Source organism: Hyla sarda, chromosome 3 (genome assembly GCF_029499605.1).
Source record: "Hyla sarda isolate aHylSar1 chromosome 3, aHylSar1.hap1, whole genome shotgun sequence".
In the NCBI taxonomy this organism is placed as follows: Eukaryota; Metazoa; Chordata; class Amphibia; order Anura; family Hylidae; genus Hyla; species Hyla sarda.
In genome coordinates, this window is record NC_079191.1 from 283,038,898 (window position 1) to 283,060,085 (window position 21,188).

At 46.6% G+C, this 21,188-nt stretch overlaps 1 protein-coding gene across 3 annotated transcripts in view; it reads right to left on the bottom strand.

Moving 5' to 3' along the window:
• KATNA1 (katanin catalytic subunit A1) overlaps window positions 1-21,188 on the bottom strand; it is a 62,871-nt gene that overhangs the window by 22,440 nt on the left and 19,243 nt on the right. For 2 of the 3 annotated variants that reach the window (XM_056566769.1, XM_056566770.1), the window contains exons 3-6: window positions 17,961-18,118; window positions 14,855-15,038; window positions 2,849-2,970; window positions 2,620-2,725 (exon numbers count right to left, since the gene is read on the bottom strand). In XM_056566769.1, the coding sequence (XP_056422744.1) occupies window positions 2,620-2,725; window positions 2,849-2,970; window positions 14,855-15,038; window positions 17,961-18,118 (570 nt within the window). The remainder of the gene's footprint in view (window positions 1-2,619; window positions 2,726-2,848; window positions 2,971-14,854; window positions 15,039-17,960; window positions 18,119-21,188) is intronic. The other variant, XM_056566771.1, reaches the window with a different exon arrangement.

Sequence of the window (21,188 nt, forward strand, 5' to 3'; positions counted from 1 at the left end):
GCTAGGTGGTACAGGGTCCCAGGCTTGATCTTCAGTAAGCGAAAGGAAATGTGGGGAATCTGAAGGAAATATCCTCCATATCTTTTGGTCTTGTCCAAAATTAAAACATTTCTGGAATAGGGTACAGGAGATAATTGCTAAAATAACATAGCAACGTACCTATAAAGCAATATAAACACTCCCTACTGGGGTTCCCAACAATGACAGCTAGGAACTGCATTCCCCTACTATGGAAACAAGAAAGGGTCCCTACATTGTCACTTTGGTTCAGCAAAGTTAATGAGGTGTGGTTTATGGAAAATCTGAGATCTGTGCGACAAAATACAAACTCTGAATTCTTCTGCACATGGAGGAACTGGGTACAATTCCAAGATTATGAAGATTATGAGACACTAATGAAAGAGTAGGTCTAGGAAGAGGAGTGATAAGGAGGAGAGGATAGGAGAGAAGAGGAGGGAGGGGGTTACAGGGGGAAAGAAGGGAGGGAGTAGGGAATATATTTTGATGTTACCCACCATGCTAGGTTGAGAAATGTATTTAGGAAAAAGATATTGTGTACATACATTTCCTATGAGAAACCATTGAATGATTTAAAAGATCAGTGTGTGCAGTGTTATAGCTCCATATGGAAGCTATAACACTGAAAAAAAAAAAAAAAAAAAAAAGTGCAAAAAAAAAAAAGTGAATAAAGATCATTTTACATCTTCCCTAATAAAAGTTTGAATCACCCCCCTTTTCACATTAAAAAAAATAAAAAGTGTAAATAAAAATAAACGTGTGGTATCGCCGCATGCGGAAATGTCCGAATTATAAAAATATGTCATTAATTAAACTGCGCGTAAAAAAATTCCAAAGTTCAAAATAGTGTATTTTGGGTCACTTTTTATATAATGAAAAAATGAATAAAAAGCGGTCAAAAAGTCAGATGAATACAAAAATGGCACTGCTAAAAACTTCAGATCACGGCGCAAAAAATGAGCCCTCATACCGCCCCATACGCGGAAAAAAAAAAAAAGTTATAGGGGTCAGAAGATGACAATTTTAAACTTATACATTTTCTTGCATGTAGTTATGATTTTTTCCAGAAGTATGACAAAATCAAACCTATATAAGTAGGGTATCATTTTATTCGTATGGACCTACAGAATAAAGAGAAGGTGTCATTTTTACCGAAAAATGTACTGTGTAGAAACGGAAACCCCCAAAACTTACAAAATGGCTTTTTTTTTTCAATTTTGTCTCACAATGATTTTTTTTTCCGTTTCGCCGTAGATTTTTGGGTAAAATGACTGACGTCATTACAAAGTAGAATTTGTGGTGCAAAAAATAAGCCATCATATGGATTTTTAGGTGGAAAAATTGAAAGAGTTAGGATATTTTAAAGGTAAGGAGGAAAAAACTAAAATGCAAAAACAGAAAAGCCCTGGGTCCTTAAGAAGTTAAGGATGTGGGGGTGATAATGTTGTTAATTAGGTGTACGTATTGTTTAACTGTAAGGGTGCTAGAATAAAAAATAATAATAATTATATTCCATACAAAGGAAATCCAGTCTGGAGTGCTGAGGGGGGGGGGGGGGGGGTGTCCAGCCTTATCCAATCATAGTTCCTTTCACACTTAACTGCCGTTTGCTGTTGGTTGTAGATTAAGGTAGGAAGTTCCCCCCTGTATGTCAGATGATGTAACACCTGCTGGGCAACGCCCCTTCCCAGTTTTTGAACCTGAACCTGAGGCTGAGCAGAAAATACAAAGAAATATCAAGGTAGAAAACTAACAAATAATAAAAATAAAGGCAGGGGGTGGTTTATCATGAGGAGGGCAGTAAACTGGGAGGATTATTAAATGTATCAAGTTAATGAGATGCACTCTTTAAACGTTGAGACTCTGTATGATGAGACATCTGCAGTGTTGAAACAATTACCCATGGAGATTCTCCGCATTATCCTTTCCTCTCTTGCATTTGTCTTTCGAGGGTGACCAACCTTCCTGGGGAACTTGAATGAGTTTGTGTAGTTGTAAAGATGCTATATTCTAGAAATCACACAGACTTGGAACGACCAACTTCTCTTGCTAGACTGATATGGTCACCCCTTTGGCCTTCATTAGGACAACCTGCTGCCGGAGGGTTTCAGTCACTTTGGAACGGCACACCATTTTTGCAAAGTCAGCAAAAACTGGAAAGTTAAGCTGCCAGTTAAATAGGGTTTGTCAGATAATTAAGGAAATTAGCACCAGTTGCCAGATTAACACCAATTACTTGCAGGTATCTGAAAGTGTTCTCTCATTTTTATCAGTGTTCTTTTTCAATTATCTCATTTACATTTTTATTCTGTGCTTTAGATGAAATACAACTTATGAAATAATCTTAAAATACTGCTATTTTACTCATGGTAGGATATATTCACATAGGACTTCACTATGACCTTGACATTTAGGAAATTGTGTGTTCTCTAATTTTGATCTCCAGTTTATATTCATTTTCCAAAATCATGTGGAGTAAAGGGGTTTTCATAAATCTATATTAGTCTTGAAAAACTTAAAGTATACTATATGCATCCTGTTCATGAAAGGACTAATAACTGCATGATAAAATGTATTCAAAATGTTTCATTTAATCTTTACCTTCCAGGGTCGCCTTATTCCCTTAAAAAATTCTGGCATCCACATTGGCAGAACAACAGCTTCCTTCAAAAGTTTTTTGGCTTCTTCCAAGTCTGCAATGTCATCCCTATGTAGAAAATGTCTACATTTAACTAAGATATACATACATATAACTTCTGTAGGTACGACAGTACACACTGCGGTCCAGGAACAAAGAAGCAGGCAAAACTGTACTGCTAGTCACACTAACCATCGAACATTGGGATTCTGTGAAATGATGTCTCTTTCCAAAGCTTCTACGAGATCCTTATCGTATCCAGTACCATCAAATCTCTTGGGCTCATTCTCTGGTTCATCAGCGGATGGCTTATTCTACAAACAGATTGTTAAATTGACAATTCATAAAAGTAAGCTTTTACCGTTGTTGAATTTATTGACAGAGTAACAATTCTCTATAGATTAGCATGTAAACTAGACACACAATGAAATGTACTTGCCAATACTATATAAAACACAAAAGGGGAGGGGGGGAATTTATTAAAGGTTTTGTGTAGATTTTGGCCAAAAAATAAAAATAAAATTGTTGCAAATTTGTGGGCAATCACTTATTTGCACAATAAATTTGCTACTTTTTGTTGTGTTCTGTACGCCCTGACGTCCTGGTATTTAAGGACACAGGGCGTACTTATATGCCCATGGGAATTCCTGTCCCCGCCGATCGCCGGCCGGAGACCGGACCAGGATGCCTGCTGAAATAATTCAGCAGGCACCCTGTACAAACCCCCGGGGGGGGGGGGGGGGGGGGGGAGATTTGCAGCGATTCCGGGTCAAACGGGTCCTCTGTGACCCGGAAAATTAGGGTGATAGGTGCCGTCCGGAACAGCACCTATCATCCTTTAGCAGCAGGAGTGAGGTGGCACTGGTGAATCAGGACTCCTGCAATGGGGGTGTGCCTAACGGCACCTGCTCTGCCTCTATTCCCTAGGGTACCCGGTATGGAGTCAGAGGCAGCAGGAGGAACCGGCATGTGCAGCAGCAGGAGGTAAGGCTGGCCTCCTGCTGTTGCTTTGCAACAACTCGCAGCATGCACAAAAGGGCATGCTGGGAGTTGTTGTTATGCAACAGCAGAAGGCACAACTACAACACCCAGCACCCTGCATTGATAGTTGCATGCTATGAAAAAGTCCATTCTATGAAAAAGTGTGCCTCCAGCTGTTGCACAACTACAAGCCCCAGCATGCACAAACTACCAAAGGGCATGCTGGGAGTTGCACTAGTGTGCCTCCAGCTGTTGCATAACTACAAGTCCCAGCAAGAGTTGTTGTTTTGCAATAACTGAAGGCAAACTGGTTGTACAACACAGAGTTTGTTAACCAACTCAGTGTTTTACAACCAGTGTGCCTCCAGCTGTTGCAAACTACAGCTCCCAGCATGCACTGACAGACCGTACATGCTGGGAGTTGAAGTTTTGCAACAGCTGGAGGCACACTGGTTGCTAACACTGAGTTAAGTAACAAACTCAGTGTTTTGCAACCAGTGTGCCTCCAGCTGTTGCTTAACTACAACCCCCAGCATGTATAGACAGCCAAAGGGCATGCTGGGAGTTGTAGTTGGGGGTTGCCCCCCCCCCCCCATGTGAATGTACAGGGTACATTCACGAGGGCAGGGTTTACAGTGAGTTTCTCGCTGCAAGTTTGAGATGCAGCAAATTTTCAGCTGCGGCTCAAAATCCCAGTGGGAAACTCCCCACCTGTGTGAATGTACCCTAAAAAACACTACAATACACTACACAAAATAAAGGGTAAAACACTACATATACCCCTACACAGTTACAACCAAATAAAAATTAAAAACATTTGGTACGGCACTGTTTCCAAAACGGAGCCTCCAGCTGTTTCAAAACAACAACTCCCAGTATTGCCGGATAGCCATTGACTGTCCAGGCATGCTGGGAGTATGCAACAACTGGAGACACCCTTTTTGAGAAACAGAAGGGTAATTTTGGTATTGGAGGCAAGTGTAATTCTTGCATCTAGTTCCGTCCCTATGCAAATCCCTAATTTAGGCCTCAAATGCGCATGGCGCTCTCTCACTCTGGAGCCCTGTCGTATTTCAAGGCAACAGTTTAGAGCCACATATGGGGTATTTCCGTACTCGGGAGAAATTGCCTAACACATTTTGGGGGGGCTTTTTCTCCTTTTTCACCTTATGAAAAGGTAAAGTTGGGGTCTACTCCAGCATGCTATTGTAAAATGTATATTTTTTTACACTAACATGCTGGTGTTGCCCCATACTTTTCATTTTCACAAGAGGTTAAAGAAAAAAAATAAATAAATAAAAGACCCCCAAAATTTGTAACGCAATTTCTCCTGAGTACGAAAATACCCCATTTGTGGACGTAAAATGCTCTGCCGGCGCACAGCAAGGCTCAGGAGTGAGAGCGCACTATGTACATTTGAGGTGGTTTGCACAGGTGTGGCTGATCGTTACAGCGGTTCTGACAAACGATTAAAAAAAACAAAAAACAAAACATCCACATGTGACCCCATTTTGGAAACTACACCCCTTATGGAACATAACAAGGGATATTAGTGAACCTTAACACCCCACAGGTGTTTGATGAATTTTCGTTAAAGTTGGACGTGAAAATGATTTTTTTATTTTTTCACTAAAATGGGTAACAGGAAAAAAGCCCCCCATAATTTGTAGCCCCATTTCTTCCGAGTATATAAATACCCCATATGTGGATGTAAAGTGCTCTTCTGGTGCACTACAAGGCTCAGAAGAGATGGAGTGCCATTGGGCTTTTGGAGAGGGAATTTGGCTGGAATTGAAGGCCATATGCATTTACAAAGCCCCCATGGTGCCAGAACAGTGGACACATGTCCCCACATGTGACCCCATTTTGGAAACTACACCCCTCACGGAATGTAATAAGGGGTGCAGTGAGTATTTACACCCCACAGGGGTCTGACAGATTTTTGGAACAGTGGTCCGTGAAAATGAAAAATTTAAATTTTTCATTTGCACAGCCCACTGTTCCAAAAGTCTGTCAAACGCCATTGGGGTGTAAATGCTCACTTACCTCTTATTACATTCCATGAGGGGTGTAGTTTACAAAGGGAGGGGTCCATCTTCACTGCAGGGACCATCCGCATTCTGGTGGGGAAGGCGAGCTGGTCCTGGCCATCCATCTTAACCGGGAGGCACTCTTCTCTGCTCCGAGCAATCCCCGGACTAGTGATGCTGCATTGACGCTGCCGCGCAAGGATGCCCATGCTGGGCAGACATATGCAGCGTCACTAGTCGAGGATGGCCCAGAGCAGAGAAGGCCTCCAGGTGAAGATTGACGGCCCGGCTCAACCTCCCTGGATGGTCCCTGCAGCTACTAGAGCAACAACTGGGGAGGTGAGAAGAAAATGAAAGTGGGGTCTGGAGGATGACAGGGGGGGGGTGATATGGACCAGGGGGGGGGTGATATGGACCGGGGGGGGGGTGATATGTACCGGGGTGGGTGGGTGATATGGACCGGGGGGGGGGGGGGGATATGGACCGGGGGGGGGGGGGATATGGACCAGGGGGGGGGTGATATGGACCAGGGGGGGGGGGGGGTGATATGGACCAGGGGGGGGGGGGGGTGATATGGACCGGGGGGGGGGGGGGGGGGGTGATATGGACCAGGGGGGGGGGGTGATATGGACCAGGGGGGGGGGTGATATGGACCGGGGGGGGGGGGGGTGATATGGACCGGGGGGGGGGGGGGGGGGGGGGTGATATGGACCAGGGGGGGTGGTGGTGATATGGACCGGGGCGGGGGGGAGTGTGATATGGACCGGGGGGGGGGGTGATATGGACCAGGGGGGGGGGGGGGGGGGGGGGGGGAGTGTGATATGGACCAGGGGGGGGGGGGGGGAAGTGTGATATGGACCAGGGGGGGGGGGGGTGATGATATGGACCAGGGGGGTCTGGATGATTATAGGGGTGGAGGAATGATATATTTCCCACCCTAGGCTTATAAGTTTTCCTAGGTTTTTGGGGAGAAATTAAGGGCCTCGGCTTATATTCGGAACGGCTAATACTCTAGTATATATGGTAAATTTTCCTGCATGTAGTTAAGATTTTTTTTCCAGAAGTACGACAAAATCAAACCTATATAAAGTAGGGTATCATTTTAATTGTATGGACCTACAGAATAAAGAGAAGGTGTCATTTTTACCGAAAATGCGTAGAAATGGAAGCTTTCAAAAATCACAAAATGGCGTTTTCTCTTCAAATTGGTCGCACAAGGATTTTTTTTCCCGTTTCGCCGTAGATTTTTGGGTAAAATGACTGATGTCATTACAAAGTAGAATTGGTAGCGCAAAAAATAAGCCATCATATGGATTTTTAGGTGCAAAATTGAAAGGGTTATGATTTTTAAAAGGTAGGGAGGAAAAAAATGAAAACGGAAAAACGCTCGGTCCATAAGGGGTTAACAGTGGTAAATTTTCGTCCATACTTGTATCCTTTCTTGGTGAAAAATCCCCAAATTTCATGAAAATTTAGCATTTTTCTAACTTAATAAATTATATATTGATTCACAAATACATAGCAGCAAAGTGGAGGAGAAAAATCTAAATCTGCATTTTTTTACACTAACATGTTCTTGTAGCCCCACTTTTTTCATTTTTAAAAGTGGTATAATGAGAAAAAGCCCCCCAAAATTTGTAGTAAGGAAATACCTCAAATGTTAACATAAAGTGCACTGCGGGCTCACAGCATGGCTAAAGAGGGAAAGAGCAACTGTGAGATTTTTGAAAACGCATTTTGCTGAAATGTTTTTTTTGGAGGGGTCATGTTGCATTTAGGAAGCCCCCATGGTGCCAGAAAAGCAAAAAAAAAAATAAAGAAATAAAAAAAAAAATATATATATGGCATACTATTTTGGAAACTATACCCCTCAAGGAACGTAACAAGGGGTATAAGTGAGCCTTAACACCTTACTGGTGTTTGACGACTTTTCGTTGAAGTTAGGCGTGAAAATGAAAAAATAGATTTTTAACACTAAAATGATGGTGTACCCCAAATTTCTCTTTTTCACAAGGGATAATAGGTGAAAATGGACCCCGAAATTTGAAGCGCCGGACATCTCCTTTAAGAAAACACCCCATATGTGGATGTTAAGTGCTCTTCTGGCGTACTACATGTCACCCCGATCAACGGATCGCTAAGGAGTCGGGGGCCGGCCACCACAAATGTCCAAGAACTGAACCATCACCAAGGTTAAAGGAATCGGAGAGCCGCTTAAAAGGAAGGCACACCACAGCACTGCAGGACAGAGTCCAAATCCAGGGGACCAACAGCAATAGATCAGAGTGGTCCGAGTAGACCTGAGCAGCCCCAAGAAACATCCCATCAGAACGGAAATGGAGGAGGACCAATGATATCCCAGCTCGAAGACTGTGGAGTCAATGCAGTGCAACTGACCCAGATAAAAGGGGTAGAAGGACATACAGAGCCCTAGGAGGCAATAGCGGACAGAAAGCTCACAAGCCTAGATTGTAAAATCCACTGTCGAATGCATCTTAGCAAAAACCAAAGTCCCTCCAGAAGGGAAAAACCAAGGGTGGTTGAGACGACAACTCAAGTAGAGTCCTATGACAAGCACCCTGGTCCCCGCATCCCAAGTGAAAAGGGGGAGCGGCAAGCGCGCAAGGAGCAGGGAAAAGCAAATACTGGTCCAGGCCCCAGCAGCAAGCCTCGCCACCCGAAGGAGCCACGGTGCGATCCAAGAGAGATCGGAGCCCTATACCCCGAAGCCAGGCAAAAAATACAAGACCTGTTGAGGATTAGTTCAGACAGTCACGAGGAGTCACCCCGGACAAGAACACCCGGAAGGACAGGGAGGGGCTGAGCCGACAGGCGTCCCAGCAGGCCCCATGGCAGAACAGAGGTGCTCAACCGCCACGGAACTGCAGGGACCGAAAGTCCCTGGGCGCACTCACCGTACAAAAGGAAGATGGCTCGAACCTACAAAGCGGTCCTAGCATATGTAGGACCCCACGACAACAGTGGCGTACCAAGACCGCGGACACGGGAAAAACGCAGACATACAAAGGACCAGCAGGAAAGGAGGTATGCCCACAGCAGACCAACAGTGCAACATAAGAAAGAGGAACAGAGTGACGCAGCTGTTGCTGTGAAAGGCCCTGGAACCCACAGATAAAAAACCCACACCCCATCTCCTAATGGTGCCAAACACCAAGGCTGCAGCCGCAGACACAGGAGATGAAGGAATGTGGAGCAGGAAAAAGGCCGACACCGCATGACCTATAGGAAGAAAGGGTCCTAAGAACCCACATGCACACGCTCTGTGGGACTGCACCTGGGAGAGAGACAACGGACAACATCTGCAGTGGCAGCCGAATGTGGGAGGTGACAGGTGGATTATAACACCGAGCAGACACAGTCTGGCTCTTGGTCCAAGAGACCATGGGTACGTCTGGTCCCGCACATGGAGACACACGGTGGTGGAAGATGACCCAAGGTAGCAGTCTCGCTGAGCAAGGGAACAGCCAGACCGGAGATAACCGAGCACCTACGACAAAGAAGGAAGGGCAGGGAGGCTAATAAACCCTGCCCCCAAGAGAGAGAGAGGGAAGCAGAGGAACTGTGGAATGCATCCCTGACATCCCGTATAGTGTCCGTGGGACACGCTGGGTCAGGTCCACGTATACCACGCACAACAGTGGGGTATTGGAACACTAGCCGCCAAAAAACATCCGCCATGGGGCACTCGGCAGAGGAAAACATGCAGACAACTGTCTGGCCAACTGGTGCGAGTCCTCAAGGGACAGCGAGTCGTCCCGGCGGAAACCCCACACCGTAGTGAGGTCGTAGAAGACCATCGCAGAAACACCGGAGACGTGATGTGTAACAAGTGGCGCAGGAAACCAAGCAGACCACTACCTGGCTTACAGGTATATGATCATAGAAGACAAATCATGTTATTGGCACCTCGCTCAGCAGTGAGGCACCGGAACTCCAGCCTCAGATACATCAGGCGTGTGATGTATGACAGGCGGTGCAGTCAACCATACAGACCACTGCCTGGCTCACTGGTATGGGTCCATAGCAGAGAAAGGAACACTCCGATGGGCGCCTCACACAATAGTGGGGAACCGAAAAGGCAGAAACACCAGGTGGTTGATGCAGGACAGGCGGTGAAGACAACAAAGCAGACGAGTGTCTGGCGTACTGGTATGGGTCCAAAATAGACAACGATGCATCTCACCAGCAATGAAGTCCCGGAACCCAAGCTGCAGATACACAAGATACATAAGCAGTCTAAAGATTGACAGACGGTGCAGCATCCATGCATATCACTGCTTGACCAGACAAAAGTCATACCCTCGGCACTTCGCCGAGTAGTGAGGAACCGGAACCCCAGGCGCAGAGACATCAGCCATGTGATGTATGACAGGCGGTGTATACAACCATGCAGACCACTGTCAGGCTTACTGGCATGGAGTCACCGAAGACAATTATGCATCCCAACGGTACCTACCCGGTAGAGAGGGACTGGAACGCCAGCCTCAGAACAGCAGCAGGTGGAAGTATAACAGATGGTGTAGTCAACTATGGATCCACGGAAGAAAACCATACATACCATCGGTACCTCGCTCAGTAGTGAGGAACCGGAAATCAGACGCAGATGCATCAGTGGTGAATCATGTGACAGGCGATGTAGGAAACCATCCGGACTACCGCCTGGCTGACAGGGATGGTCCATGAAGACACATTGGGCAGACTTCCATATACCGCACACAACAGTGGGGTATTGGAACTGCAGCCACAGGCATCTCAGCCGTGAGACGTGTGAGAAATGGCAGAGGAAACCATGCAGACCACTGTCTGGCTTACTGGTATAGGTCCTGAAGAAACATTGATCAGTTCTCCAGATACCGCACTCAGCAGTGGGGTATTGGAACTGCAGCCACAGGCATCTCTGCCGTGAGACGTGTGAGGAATGGCAGAGGAAAACCATGCAGACCACTGACTGGCGCACTGGTAAGGGTCCTGAAGACATATCGGGGCAGTCCTTCATATACCACACCCAGCAGTTGTGCCGGCCCAGAGGTATGGGTGAATCATCAGACACCTCGCACAGTAGAGAGGCGCTGGTGGGCCAGCCGCAGGTACTTCAGCTGCTAGATGAGTGACTCTAGGAACCCAGGACCGTAGGCATGAACATTGAAAAGTAAACCAAATATAAGGCAATGCAAGGATTGGCCACAAGAGGGTGTGCCCGCAATCAGCGGGCAGCCTCAGGAGCGGCGGCGGCCGGAGCAGCAGCTTAGAAGCATCTGCTAAGCCGCATAGCTCCGAGGCTAATAGAAGCAGAAGCAGCCCGGACGGGAGAAGCTCCCGCAGGGCCGCAGCTTCGGGAGGCCGGTGAAACAAAACGCTGCCGCCTCCCGAAGAGGTGGAGGGGGTGGAGCTGAACTCCGCTGGAAGGCACCGCCGGTGCCGGATAACTGAAACCGAAAGCGGCCCGGACAGGAGTAGCTCCCGCCGGGCCGCAGCTTCGCGAGGCCGGTGAACAAAATGCCGCCGCCTCCCGAAGAGGTGGAGGGGGCGGAGCTAAACTCCGCTGGAAGGCACCACTGGTGCCGGAAAATTGAAACCGAAAGCGGCCCGGACAGGAGAAGCTCCCGCCGGGCCGCAGCTCCGGGAGGCCGGTGCACAAACTGGAGTCGCCTCCAGAAAGGGCGGAGGGGGGCGGAGCTAAACGCCGCTGGCACTGTAGTTCCAAGTGCTAGAAGGGAGCATGGGGCACAGAGCGCCCTTGGAGAGGAGGAGCTGTCAAACCCATCGGCTCGTGCGGGAATCAGGGGAAGAAGGGCGGAGCTATGTGTCGCCATAGTTCCCCAACTCCCACCAGCCGAGTGCCCCGGAACGCACCCCCGCCTGAACCGCATAGCGGATGGAGGGGGGACGGCTCCAGTTGGCAGGACGAGCCGTAAGTCAAAAGGCAGCCCCATCCCCCCCCCCCGAGCCCATAGATGCAGTCGAGGCTGCATGAATAAAATAGCGAGGGTTAACCCCTCACTGTCCAGGCTCCTCAAAACAGCCCCAGAAATAGTAGAACACAACCGCTCGTATTGCTAGGGGAGAGGGAGAGAGAGGGGGAGGGGGATATACTTACCCGACCATCTTTACATACTCACCTGTCTTCTTATACTCACCTAAGATGTCTTCGGCCAGCATTTTAGTCACCTGCATCACGTCATGCTGCTACAGCCCAAGACGAGCAGGGAAAATAGGGGGACCTGGACCCACGATGCAACCCCAGGAGCTAGCCGTTGGCGGGAAGGGGTTGACGGTGCATTGGAATCTTCGTCAATGTCCCATGCCCCTTAGCCGCATATGGGGTAACAGGTAGCGCCATGCTCCCGAATCGCCACTTGAAAAAAGGAAACAAAAAGGAGTAAAGAACCTGACTAAACAGCCCTTACTGGAAAATAATAAAAAAAAAAAAAAAGACCAGGTCTGGAGAGCTCCAGACCTGTGTGTCTACCTCCTAAGTGACACTAGCTAAAACTGGTTGCCTCACTGCAGGTGGGCGGGTATATCCTGCCAGGGAGGAGTCGACTTTTTTCTTTCCTAGTGTCAACGCCTCCTAGTGGCAGGAGCATATACCCATCAGTTAGGTGTCCCCCAATGAAGAGCGACCGAGAAACAGGGCTTAGGAGTGAGACAGCACCCATGAGATTTGAGGCCTAAAGTGGTGCTTGCACTGCAATGGTTGAGGTTCTGACATAAAATGTAAACCATGCCTGGGGGGCTTGACTAGTATGAGCGCCAGAGGGACTCATACTAGCATGGGGCACAGGCTCAGGAGCAGAGGAGGTTTGCGGTCTCGCATGGTGGCGACTCAGCCGCCTTGGTGGCTCATCATCAGAACTAGATGATGAGGAGGACAAGGAAATAAGGAAGCTGGGGTCTTCCTTGTCCTCTGTGGAGCTTTCAGTGTCAGAGGCAAGTATGGCATATGCCTCCTCCGCTGAAAACGCCCTGCGGGCAATTTGCCTACTCTAATGGGGATAGGGGGTGCGGGAAAAACATTATTTGTGCATGTGCTGTGTGTGTGGTGTGGTGCGAGACTACCTCCCTAACCTAACTAAACCTACCCTAACAGAAAAAATATAAACGGACAAAAAGGGGGAAAAAAGCCATGCGCCCAAAAAAAAGTTTACCCATAATCAGTGGTGTGCACACTGATTAGTGCTTGGTGGCAGCAGTGAGTGCAGAAGTCAGTGGGGGGGGTCAAGCCAGAACAGTGGCTGGTGGCAGGTACAGATCCCCACACAAAATACCCCCCCCCCCCCCCCCCCCCAAAAAAAACAAAAAAAAAAACGCTTAACCCCGAAAAAATGCACCCGCTTGAACCAGAGAAAAAAACATTGATCAGTACTAAGGCACAGAACAATGCCAGATGGCACTTTTATGACTGGGGGGTGGGGGGGGGGGGAGAGATACAGCACGGGGCTCCGCTCTCATCAGCACCAGATGTCAAATGGTGCAGAACAGAGCGGAGCAGCATGCTCCTGCTCTCCTCCCCACTCAATGACATCTGTACGGGGGTTATCGGGTCTCGGCGAGGTGCCGGGATGCCTGCTGAATGATTTCAGCAGGCATCCAGCTCCGATCCCCACCCACTGGGCAGGGAACGGAGTCACAGCAAATAGCCGGTCTAAATTGACCGGCGATTTGCAGCAATTGCCAATATGGGGAGACCTCAGGACCCCCCTCGGCGATGTGCCGGGATGCCAACTGAATTATTTCAGCAGACATCTCGATCTGGTCCCCGCCTGGCGAGCGGTGGGAACCGGAAATGCTCAGGGCATACAGGTATGTCCTGAGCATATGCCCTGCGTCCCCAAGAGGTTAATGCTTAAAGTGACAGTGGTCAGATGTGCAAAAAATGCTCTGGTCCTAAGGTCATAATGAGCTTGGTTCTTAAGGGGTTAAAAGCGTTGCACGAAAATTTGTGATTTTTTTTTTTTTTTTTTACACATCAGTTTTATGGTGAAAGCATATATGGAAACAGTCCTACTGACTGTTTCATATATTTTATTTTCTTAGTCCAATTAAGCACAAAAGTAACATAGGTACCTAGGCACATAGGTAACGGGTAACACAGTATTCTTGGTTTTGGGTCCTTTCTGTCCCTGTAGAGTTCCCAGATTTTTTATTTATTTATTTATTTTTATCTATTTTCTGGTGAAAGCACTGATAAATGCCTCCCAGAGACTTGTCAGTCATACACTAAAAATGTATGTATCAGTCAGTTTGTTGCCAAGAAGGGAAGCTGCATTCCAAAGGATGAGAAAGAGGATGGATATAGCACACTTTACAAGTGACACTAACTGAACTATCAGACATGGATGCAACATGTTGCATCTTGCTTTCAAATATTAAACTAACAAACAGCATACGCAAGATGAGCTTGTCTAGGACACTATCAACATTTCTAAATTGATTTTTTCTTGGTTCGAAACTGTATTAAATTAAATTTAATGTTATGCTGCATATAATTCCTGAAAGGAGACCCGAATTGGACTTAAAAGGAGAACTACGGGATTGAAAATTTTATCCCCTATCCTAAGGATAGGGGAGAAGTTTCAGATCGCGGGGGGTCCGACCGCTGGGGCCCCCCACGATCTCCCGTACGGGGCCGCGGCTCTATGCATAGAGAGCGCGTGTCGACCACCGCACGAGGCGGCGGCTGACACGCGCCCTCCATTTCCGGCTATGGGAGAGCCGAAGCGCTGCCTTCGTCAATTTCCGGCTCTCCCATAGCAGTGTATGGAGGGGGTGTGTCGGTTGCTGCTTCGTGCAGTGGTCAACACGCCCTCTCTAACCAGAGAGCCGGGGCCCCGTACGGGAGATCGCGGGGGCCCCAGCGGTCGGACCCCCCACGCTCTGAAACTTATCCCCTATCCTTAGGATAGGGGATACATTTTTCAATCCCATAGTTCTCCTTTAAAAAGGACCTGTTAACCATTACATGTATGGCAGGAGTTAAAAGCCCTATCAGGTAGCCCGATACTCCCTAAAAATGAGCGCCAATTTTGAAGATTATTTTTTTTATAGGCTTCCAGGAAAATTTAAGAGGAAAAGGACAGAATGGACTTGTTTTGTGACAGCCCCTTTTCCAGCAGAATTAGATATAAAAGTCATCAACAACAATACTGTAACATTTAGGAATTACCTTTTCTTTTACTTTTTGCAGTGGATCTTTCTTCTCTCGTGCTCTGGCAGGCTTTACTTTCTGGTTATTGGAATTTTTTGAAGATGAGGGATTTGCAACTTTTCCAGCTACACTTATGCGGTTGTTATGTACACGATTGTCACTGAACTGGGCAGACTGTCGTTTTCTGAGTCCTGGTGAAGGCCTAAAATAAATTTGAGACATGAAAACAACAATATGAAAGAAAATTATTCACAATATGATGCATTAAATGTCCATGTAGGTGAACATATCATACTGTCATGCAACACAAAGAGAAACACAGCCGCACATCCACCAGTTGTGATTTGATTTACTTGCTTCTCAGCATAATTTCAAAAACTAACAGGTTGTTAGTATACATTTTGATCAAAAAGTACAAGCCCACTCGCCATGTCAAGGCCACCTCGTTAGAGAAGCAGCGCCCACGGGTCATATGATTGGGGGGGTGGAAAATACCGTTAAATACTGTGGAACCGCCATAACTTACAAAAGTACCGCGACACACATTTTTGGTCATACCGCCCAACTCTAATTCAACTATTAGATTTCTTCGGATGAAAATGTACAATAGAAAACTTTGTAGCATACTTCATAAATTATGCTCTATTACCAGGTCCAGATCTTCTCTGTTTGCAAGCAATGCATGGGATATTATGTCACATGACCACAGAGGTGACAAAGAAGACCTGGGACAGTGTGGGAAAGGGTAAATATACAAAGAGCCCAGACAACCTAAGTTATTTTCTCTCATTTACAGAAAGTCTATGGTCATCTCTACTGCATCACGTATTAGGGTGCATTCACGCCACGTTTTTGCAATACAATTCCCATATAAGTTTTCAATGTGAAAACCATATGGAACCGTATTGAAAACCGTATGCATTGACCCTCCATTGAAAACCGTATGCCAAATGATGCATCAGGTTGTGTCTGTTTTGCATCCTGTACGGTTTTGTCAGTTTTTCTTCCGTACCCAAAATTGTAGCCTACCTCGATTTTTGGTCAGGGTGAAAAATCGCATTAAAATCGTATGTTTTTTTTTTTTTTTTTTTTTTTTTTTTTAACATGGGTGTCAATGGGAACCGTACAGAACCGTATGTGCGTACGGGTTCACCCGGTCTTCACCATACAGTTTTTGACTTTGCACAGGTTTTTTTTCTTGGAATTTCAATCATACAAGTGAAACTTTATTAATAATGGAGTGAAAAGTAAAAAACGTATACCTTTTTTCTTAAAAAACAGGTGAAACTGGAATTTTTTTAAACCGTATATGGTTTTTAACAGTATACAAGTTAAAATTTGTACACACGTTTTGATACAGTTTAGCCCGGTTTTGAGGAATACGTTTTTCATCAAAAACCTGATACAGGAACTGGATTGCAAAAACGTTGTGTAAATGATGCCTTACACATTCTGAAAAAAATTGTAGTGTTGTAGCTTTAATACTGTGCCGACTGAGGCTTTCAAGAGACATAGATGTGAAGTGTCCATTTGAAGATTTTGAATAAATTCTACAGCACCAGGTAAAATAAATACAAGCTCTGTTTGAAAATATGAATCCTATGCTTCTTGCAGTGAAAGCTCATACATTATAAAGGCATTTTCTGGGATTTTAAAATAGATGGGCCATTAATATTAGATCAGTGGAGATCTGACTCCCAGCAACCCTGCAGGTCGGCTGCTTGAAGGGGCTGTGGTGCTCATGCAAGCACTGCAGTTTCTTCAAGGTCAACTTCCACTTGCCCTTTCAGTCAACAGTCTTGTCCCATTCAAGAGAATGGCCAACTTAAAATTTAAAAGGATATCTGTCATTTTAACAAACTTCTGACAATTTTCTCTTTCTGGGGGCCCAGGAGCGGAGACTCTAACCATCTCTAAAGTTGTGCGCTGTAACCAAGCTAAGCAGAAATGATCAGGCACAACTCTAAGCGCAGTGCCTCTGCCTCTCTATTTTGGTGATAAGTGGAGGTTTCAGCAGGAACCCCACACCAATACAAACTTCTGGTACAGGTATACTTTAAAATACCTTAAGCAACCCGAAAGAAAGAATCAAATTACCCCATCCCCCTCCTCCAAAAAAAGTCACATATCCTCTTAGCAGGTAAGTCATTAAAAGCTGCGATTTGTCTTTTTCCAATTATTTAAGGGACTACAATACATTTATCAAAGTATTATCAGGTAACTAGCAATTTGTTTATAGGTAAACCTTAGCTCAGTGGTTCTTAACCTGGGTTCGATCGACCCCCAGGGGTTCAGTGAGTCAGTCTTTCGGGTTCGGCGGAGGTCAAGACACACACCCGACTCCAGGCCCGTTGCAACAGGACAGGCAAACCAAGCAATTGCTTGGGGCCCCAAACAGAGCCGGTGTTTGCCCGTCCTGTAGTGACGGGGCAATTCCCCCCATCACTATTAACTCCCTGTGGCCCTGCGTTAAATTTAAAAACGCAGGGGCCGCCGGGAGATAGCGCACACCAGGACGTCACTGACGTCCCCGTGCGTGCGCCCATAGAAACGAAGGCACCGAGGACCGAGAAGGAGGAAGACGCGCACTGGCCAGCTTGGTAAGTGACCAGCGGCACGACATCTTCAGTGCTCCGACCACCGGTCCCGGGACCTACTGCTGTGAAGTGGGCAGTACACAGGCATATAGCCTCCAGCCATACACTGTATATGGCTGGGGGATGTATGTCTGTGGGGGAACACTGCCTGCGCCTAATGTGTCTTAATGGTTTTGTTCTTTAATGGTTTTGTTCATTTTGTGCACCTATGTATAAATATATACCTCCTATGTTTTGAATTTGAAAAAATCATATTTTATTTTTCCAATTAAGAAGGGTTCGGTGAATGGGCACATGAAACTGGTGGGGTTCAGTACCACCAACAAGGTTAAGACCCACTTAGCTATTTAAGGAGCAGCCATACAATTCACCTTGTCAAATACCAAAGATAATTTTTACATATGTTGAAAAACTAAACATTAAAACTTTCAATAGAAGTGTAAAAAGTAGTGTAAGAAGCAAGAAAAAATACAACGCACAACAAACTGAATATTTTCTGCAGTACAATTAATTAACTTTCAGCTCACCTACGTTCAACTGGCACTGGTAATGACCAGACCTCCCCGTCCTGAGCTGGAAAATCATGTTGTGCCGCTTTCACTGGAGAGCTGTCCAACTTAAAACTTTCCAGAGTAGACATAATTTCCTTCACATGTTTTGCTTCCACACTGATCTCATGCCAAACCTGCCAGATAAATAAAACTTGGATCACAGAAATAGCAGAACAGACAGAGAGTGCCAGAGACTATTAGCATTGAATAGTTTTAAAGTTAAAGGGGTACCCCAAAACAAGAAGAAAAAAAATTCAAATCAACTGTTGCAGAAAAATGTACAGATTTGTAAAGTACTTCTATTATAAATCTTAAGCCTTCTAGTAATCTCCAGCAGAGAGCACTGTGGATAGTCTGGAAACAGCTACACAACTTCCTCTGGAGCATAAAGCAGCTGATAAATACTGGAAGGCTTTTAAATAAAATTAACAAATCTGTATAATTTTCCGACAGTCAATTTTAAAAGTTTTTTCCACCATAAGGTTATTTTAGTACTTACCTGCCTGACAGTAATCGACATGCTAAGGAAGCATCTGTGCTTGTCTTGAGGCTAATTGGCTATTTTGTGATTCCACTATAATGCTGCAAATTTCTTTTTGTGAAATGGCTATTTGCTGTTGAAGTTCCCTCCCTCCAACTACAAGTCCCAAAATTCCTTGTTTGTAAGTGTGAGGTCACTTTTCTCCCTCCCACACATCAGCCACCCGACCTATTGAACCACAGGTGTGCCGACTTTTATGCTCTGCTGTAAACAAAAGACCAGTGTTTTCTAACCAGGGTGCCTCCAGCTGATGCAAAACTACAATTCACTGAAGAATGATATCCTTCCCACCCAGCGGTCACTCCACCCATTGAAGCAGACAGGCTCCCTATGAACACCTGACTAGTGATGTAATATCCCATGCCACACTGCAACCTGGGAAAACCTGAGACTACATTTATTTTGTATGCTGTTTAAAAAAAAAAAAATTTATTTTTTGTACTCCCCGTAAAATCTCTCTCTTGTAGCCTTTACTGGGGGACACAGAGACCATGTGTATATGCTCTTGCCACTAGGAGGCACTGACACTAGGAAAAAAAAAAAGTTGGCTTCTCCCTGGCAGGATATACCCTGGAAGTGAGGTAATCAGTTTTGTCACAAAAGCAGTAGAGAAGCCAACCAAGAAACAAGTCCGAAGGACCCTAGAAAGGAATCCCAGAGAAACACTCAAGAACCGGAAAAGGCTATCCGGACAAGAATGAAGACATAGGTGGGTGCTGTGTCCCCCAATGAAGGCTACGAGAAATAGATTTTACGGTGTACAAAAAATTAATAAAAATAAAAATCTCCTTTTCTCTGTCGCTCTTCATTGGGGGGGACACAGACCATGGGACGTACCAAAACAGTCACTGGGGTGGGAGGAACAACACCAGAGGAAGGCAGTAAGTCCAGAGACTGAACCCCAGCCGGTCGTAAGACTCACAGGGACCATGGGCTAAAAGGCAATCGAGGCCTGGAACTGAACGTCCAGCAGTTCCTACTGTCCATGGAGATAGATTAGGACGCCAAGGAAGGGACCGTCCTTAGAAGAGACTCTAAACTAGCAGGCCACAGAGAGAGACAAGAAGGGGTGATACAGAGACACGATGGGCAGAACCAACCTGGAAGGAGGTAGGAAACCAACTCCAAGAAGCACAGAACCAGACAGAGGGAGAGCCCGGTTGGGAACAAAAAAGGAAAAGGGAACGACAAGAGAACCCCATACAGATGACCAACTGAAATCAGAGAACCTGGCGAGAAAATGCTAGGGAGAGCCGAAGGCGAGTCAGTCAAGGTGAAGACCAGAAACTTGTGGAAAATAGAGACGGGAACCGTCTCCGGAGAGGCATAGTGCAGAAGATCTGAACCAAAAAGCTGTAGGTGCCAAAAAACACTGTCCCAGGGGCACAGCATGAGCACCCTCGGAGAAGAGCGAACTTTGAGAGGATGCCACACAGGCTGAACAGTGGGAAGAAACCACAGCCATGCTGCAGCTGAAAAATGACCCGACTGGAACAACCTGGTAGACAGACTTGCCATCCAACCCCGGAGTAAATGGACCCTGAAGGAGGAAAAGGAAAGTAAGGAGTAACCCGCAAATTAAAAAAAATTGAAAAGGAGACATGGAATTAGAGACTCGAGACACCGGGAGGAACACCCCCTGTAGGGGGAGCAAAATCAACAACTGCAAAACGCTCCGGGAAACCTACTGCTATGTCGGGACAAGAAGAACAGAGCGGTACAGAACGACCTCCCCACAATGGAATCGTTGAGGAGCCTGGGCAGGAACACTACACATGACCGGGACAGCAATCATCACAAATGCCCGAAAGGACTAGGAGGACCGACCCAGAAAATAAGGTACACCACAGCAGTCTAGGAGAGAGCCCAAAACAAGGATTAATTGGTCTTGGACCTAGGGCTGGGCGGGATGACCAAATATGTGTATCACGGTATTTTTTTTTTACTTACGGCGGTTCCACGGTATATAATGGCATTTTCTCACCCCCCCCCCACCCACCCCAATCATGTGACCCGCCAGCGCTGTTCTGTCCCCCCAAGCCCCCCCCCCAATCATGTGACCCGCGTTCGGCTCCCCTCCCCAAATCATCTGACCCGTTAGCACTGTTCTGCTCCCCCCAATTAATTATCAGACCAGCAGGGTACTACTCACAGATGTCAAGCACTGCCCTCCTCCTCTTTGTTGGGGGCCGCCGGGGATGGAACTTACATGGCAGTGGGCTCAGCCCATGACTGGCAGGGGCGGGACATCGCTCCGGCCGGTGATAGGCTGACGGCTGTCCGGCATTCCAGGGCCGACATAGGCAAGTTAAAAGTTTATTTTCTTTAACTTTTGCAACCGGCATAGGGATACAGGGTACAGCAGTGGTCTCCAACATGAGGACCTCCAGCTGTTGCAAAACTACAACTCCCAGCATGCCCGGACTGCGGTTGCTCTCCGGGCATGCTGGGAATTGTAGTTTTGCGACATCTGGAGGTCCCGCAGGTTGGAGACCACTGGTACAGTATAGCGTTCCAGCGCCCGGTGGCCCCCAACAAAGAGGAGGAGGGCAGTGCTTGACATTTGTGAGTAGTACCCCGCTGGCTGGGCTGATAATTCGGGGGGGGAGCAGAACATAGTAACATAGGATTAGTTCCCTGGGGACAGCGCTGCGCTGATAATA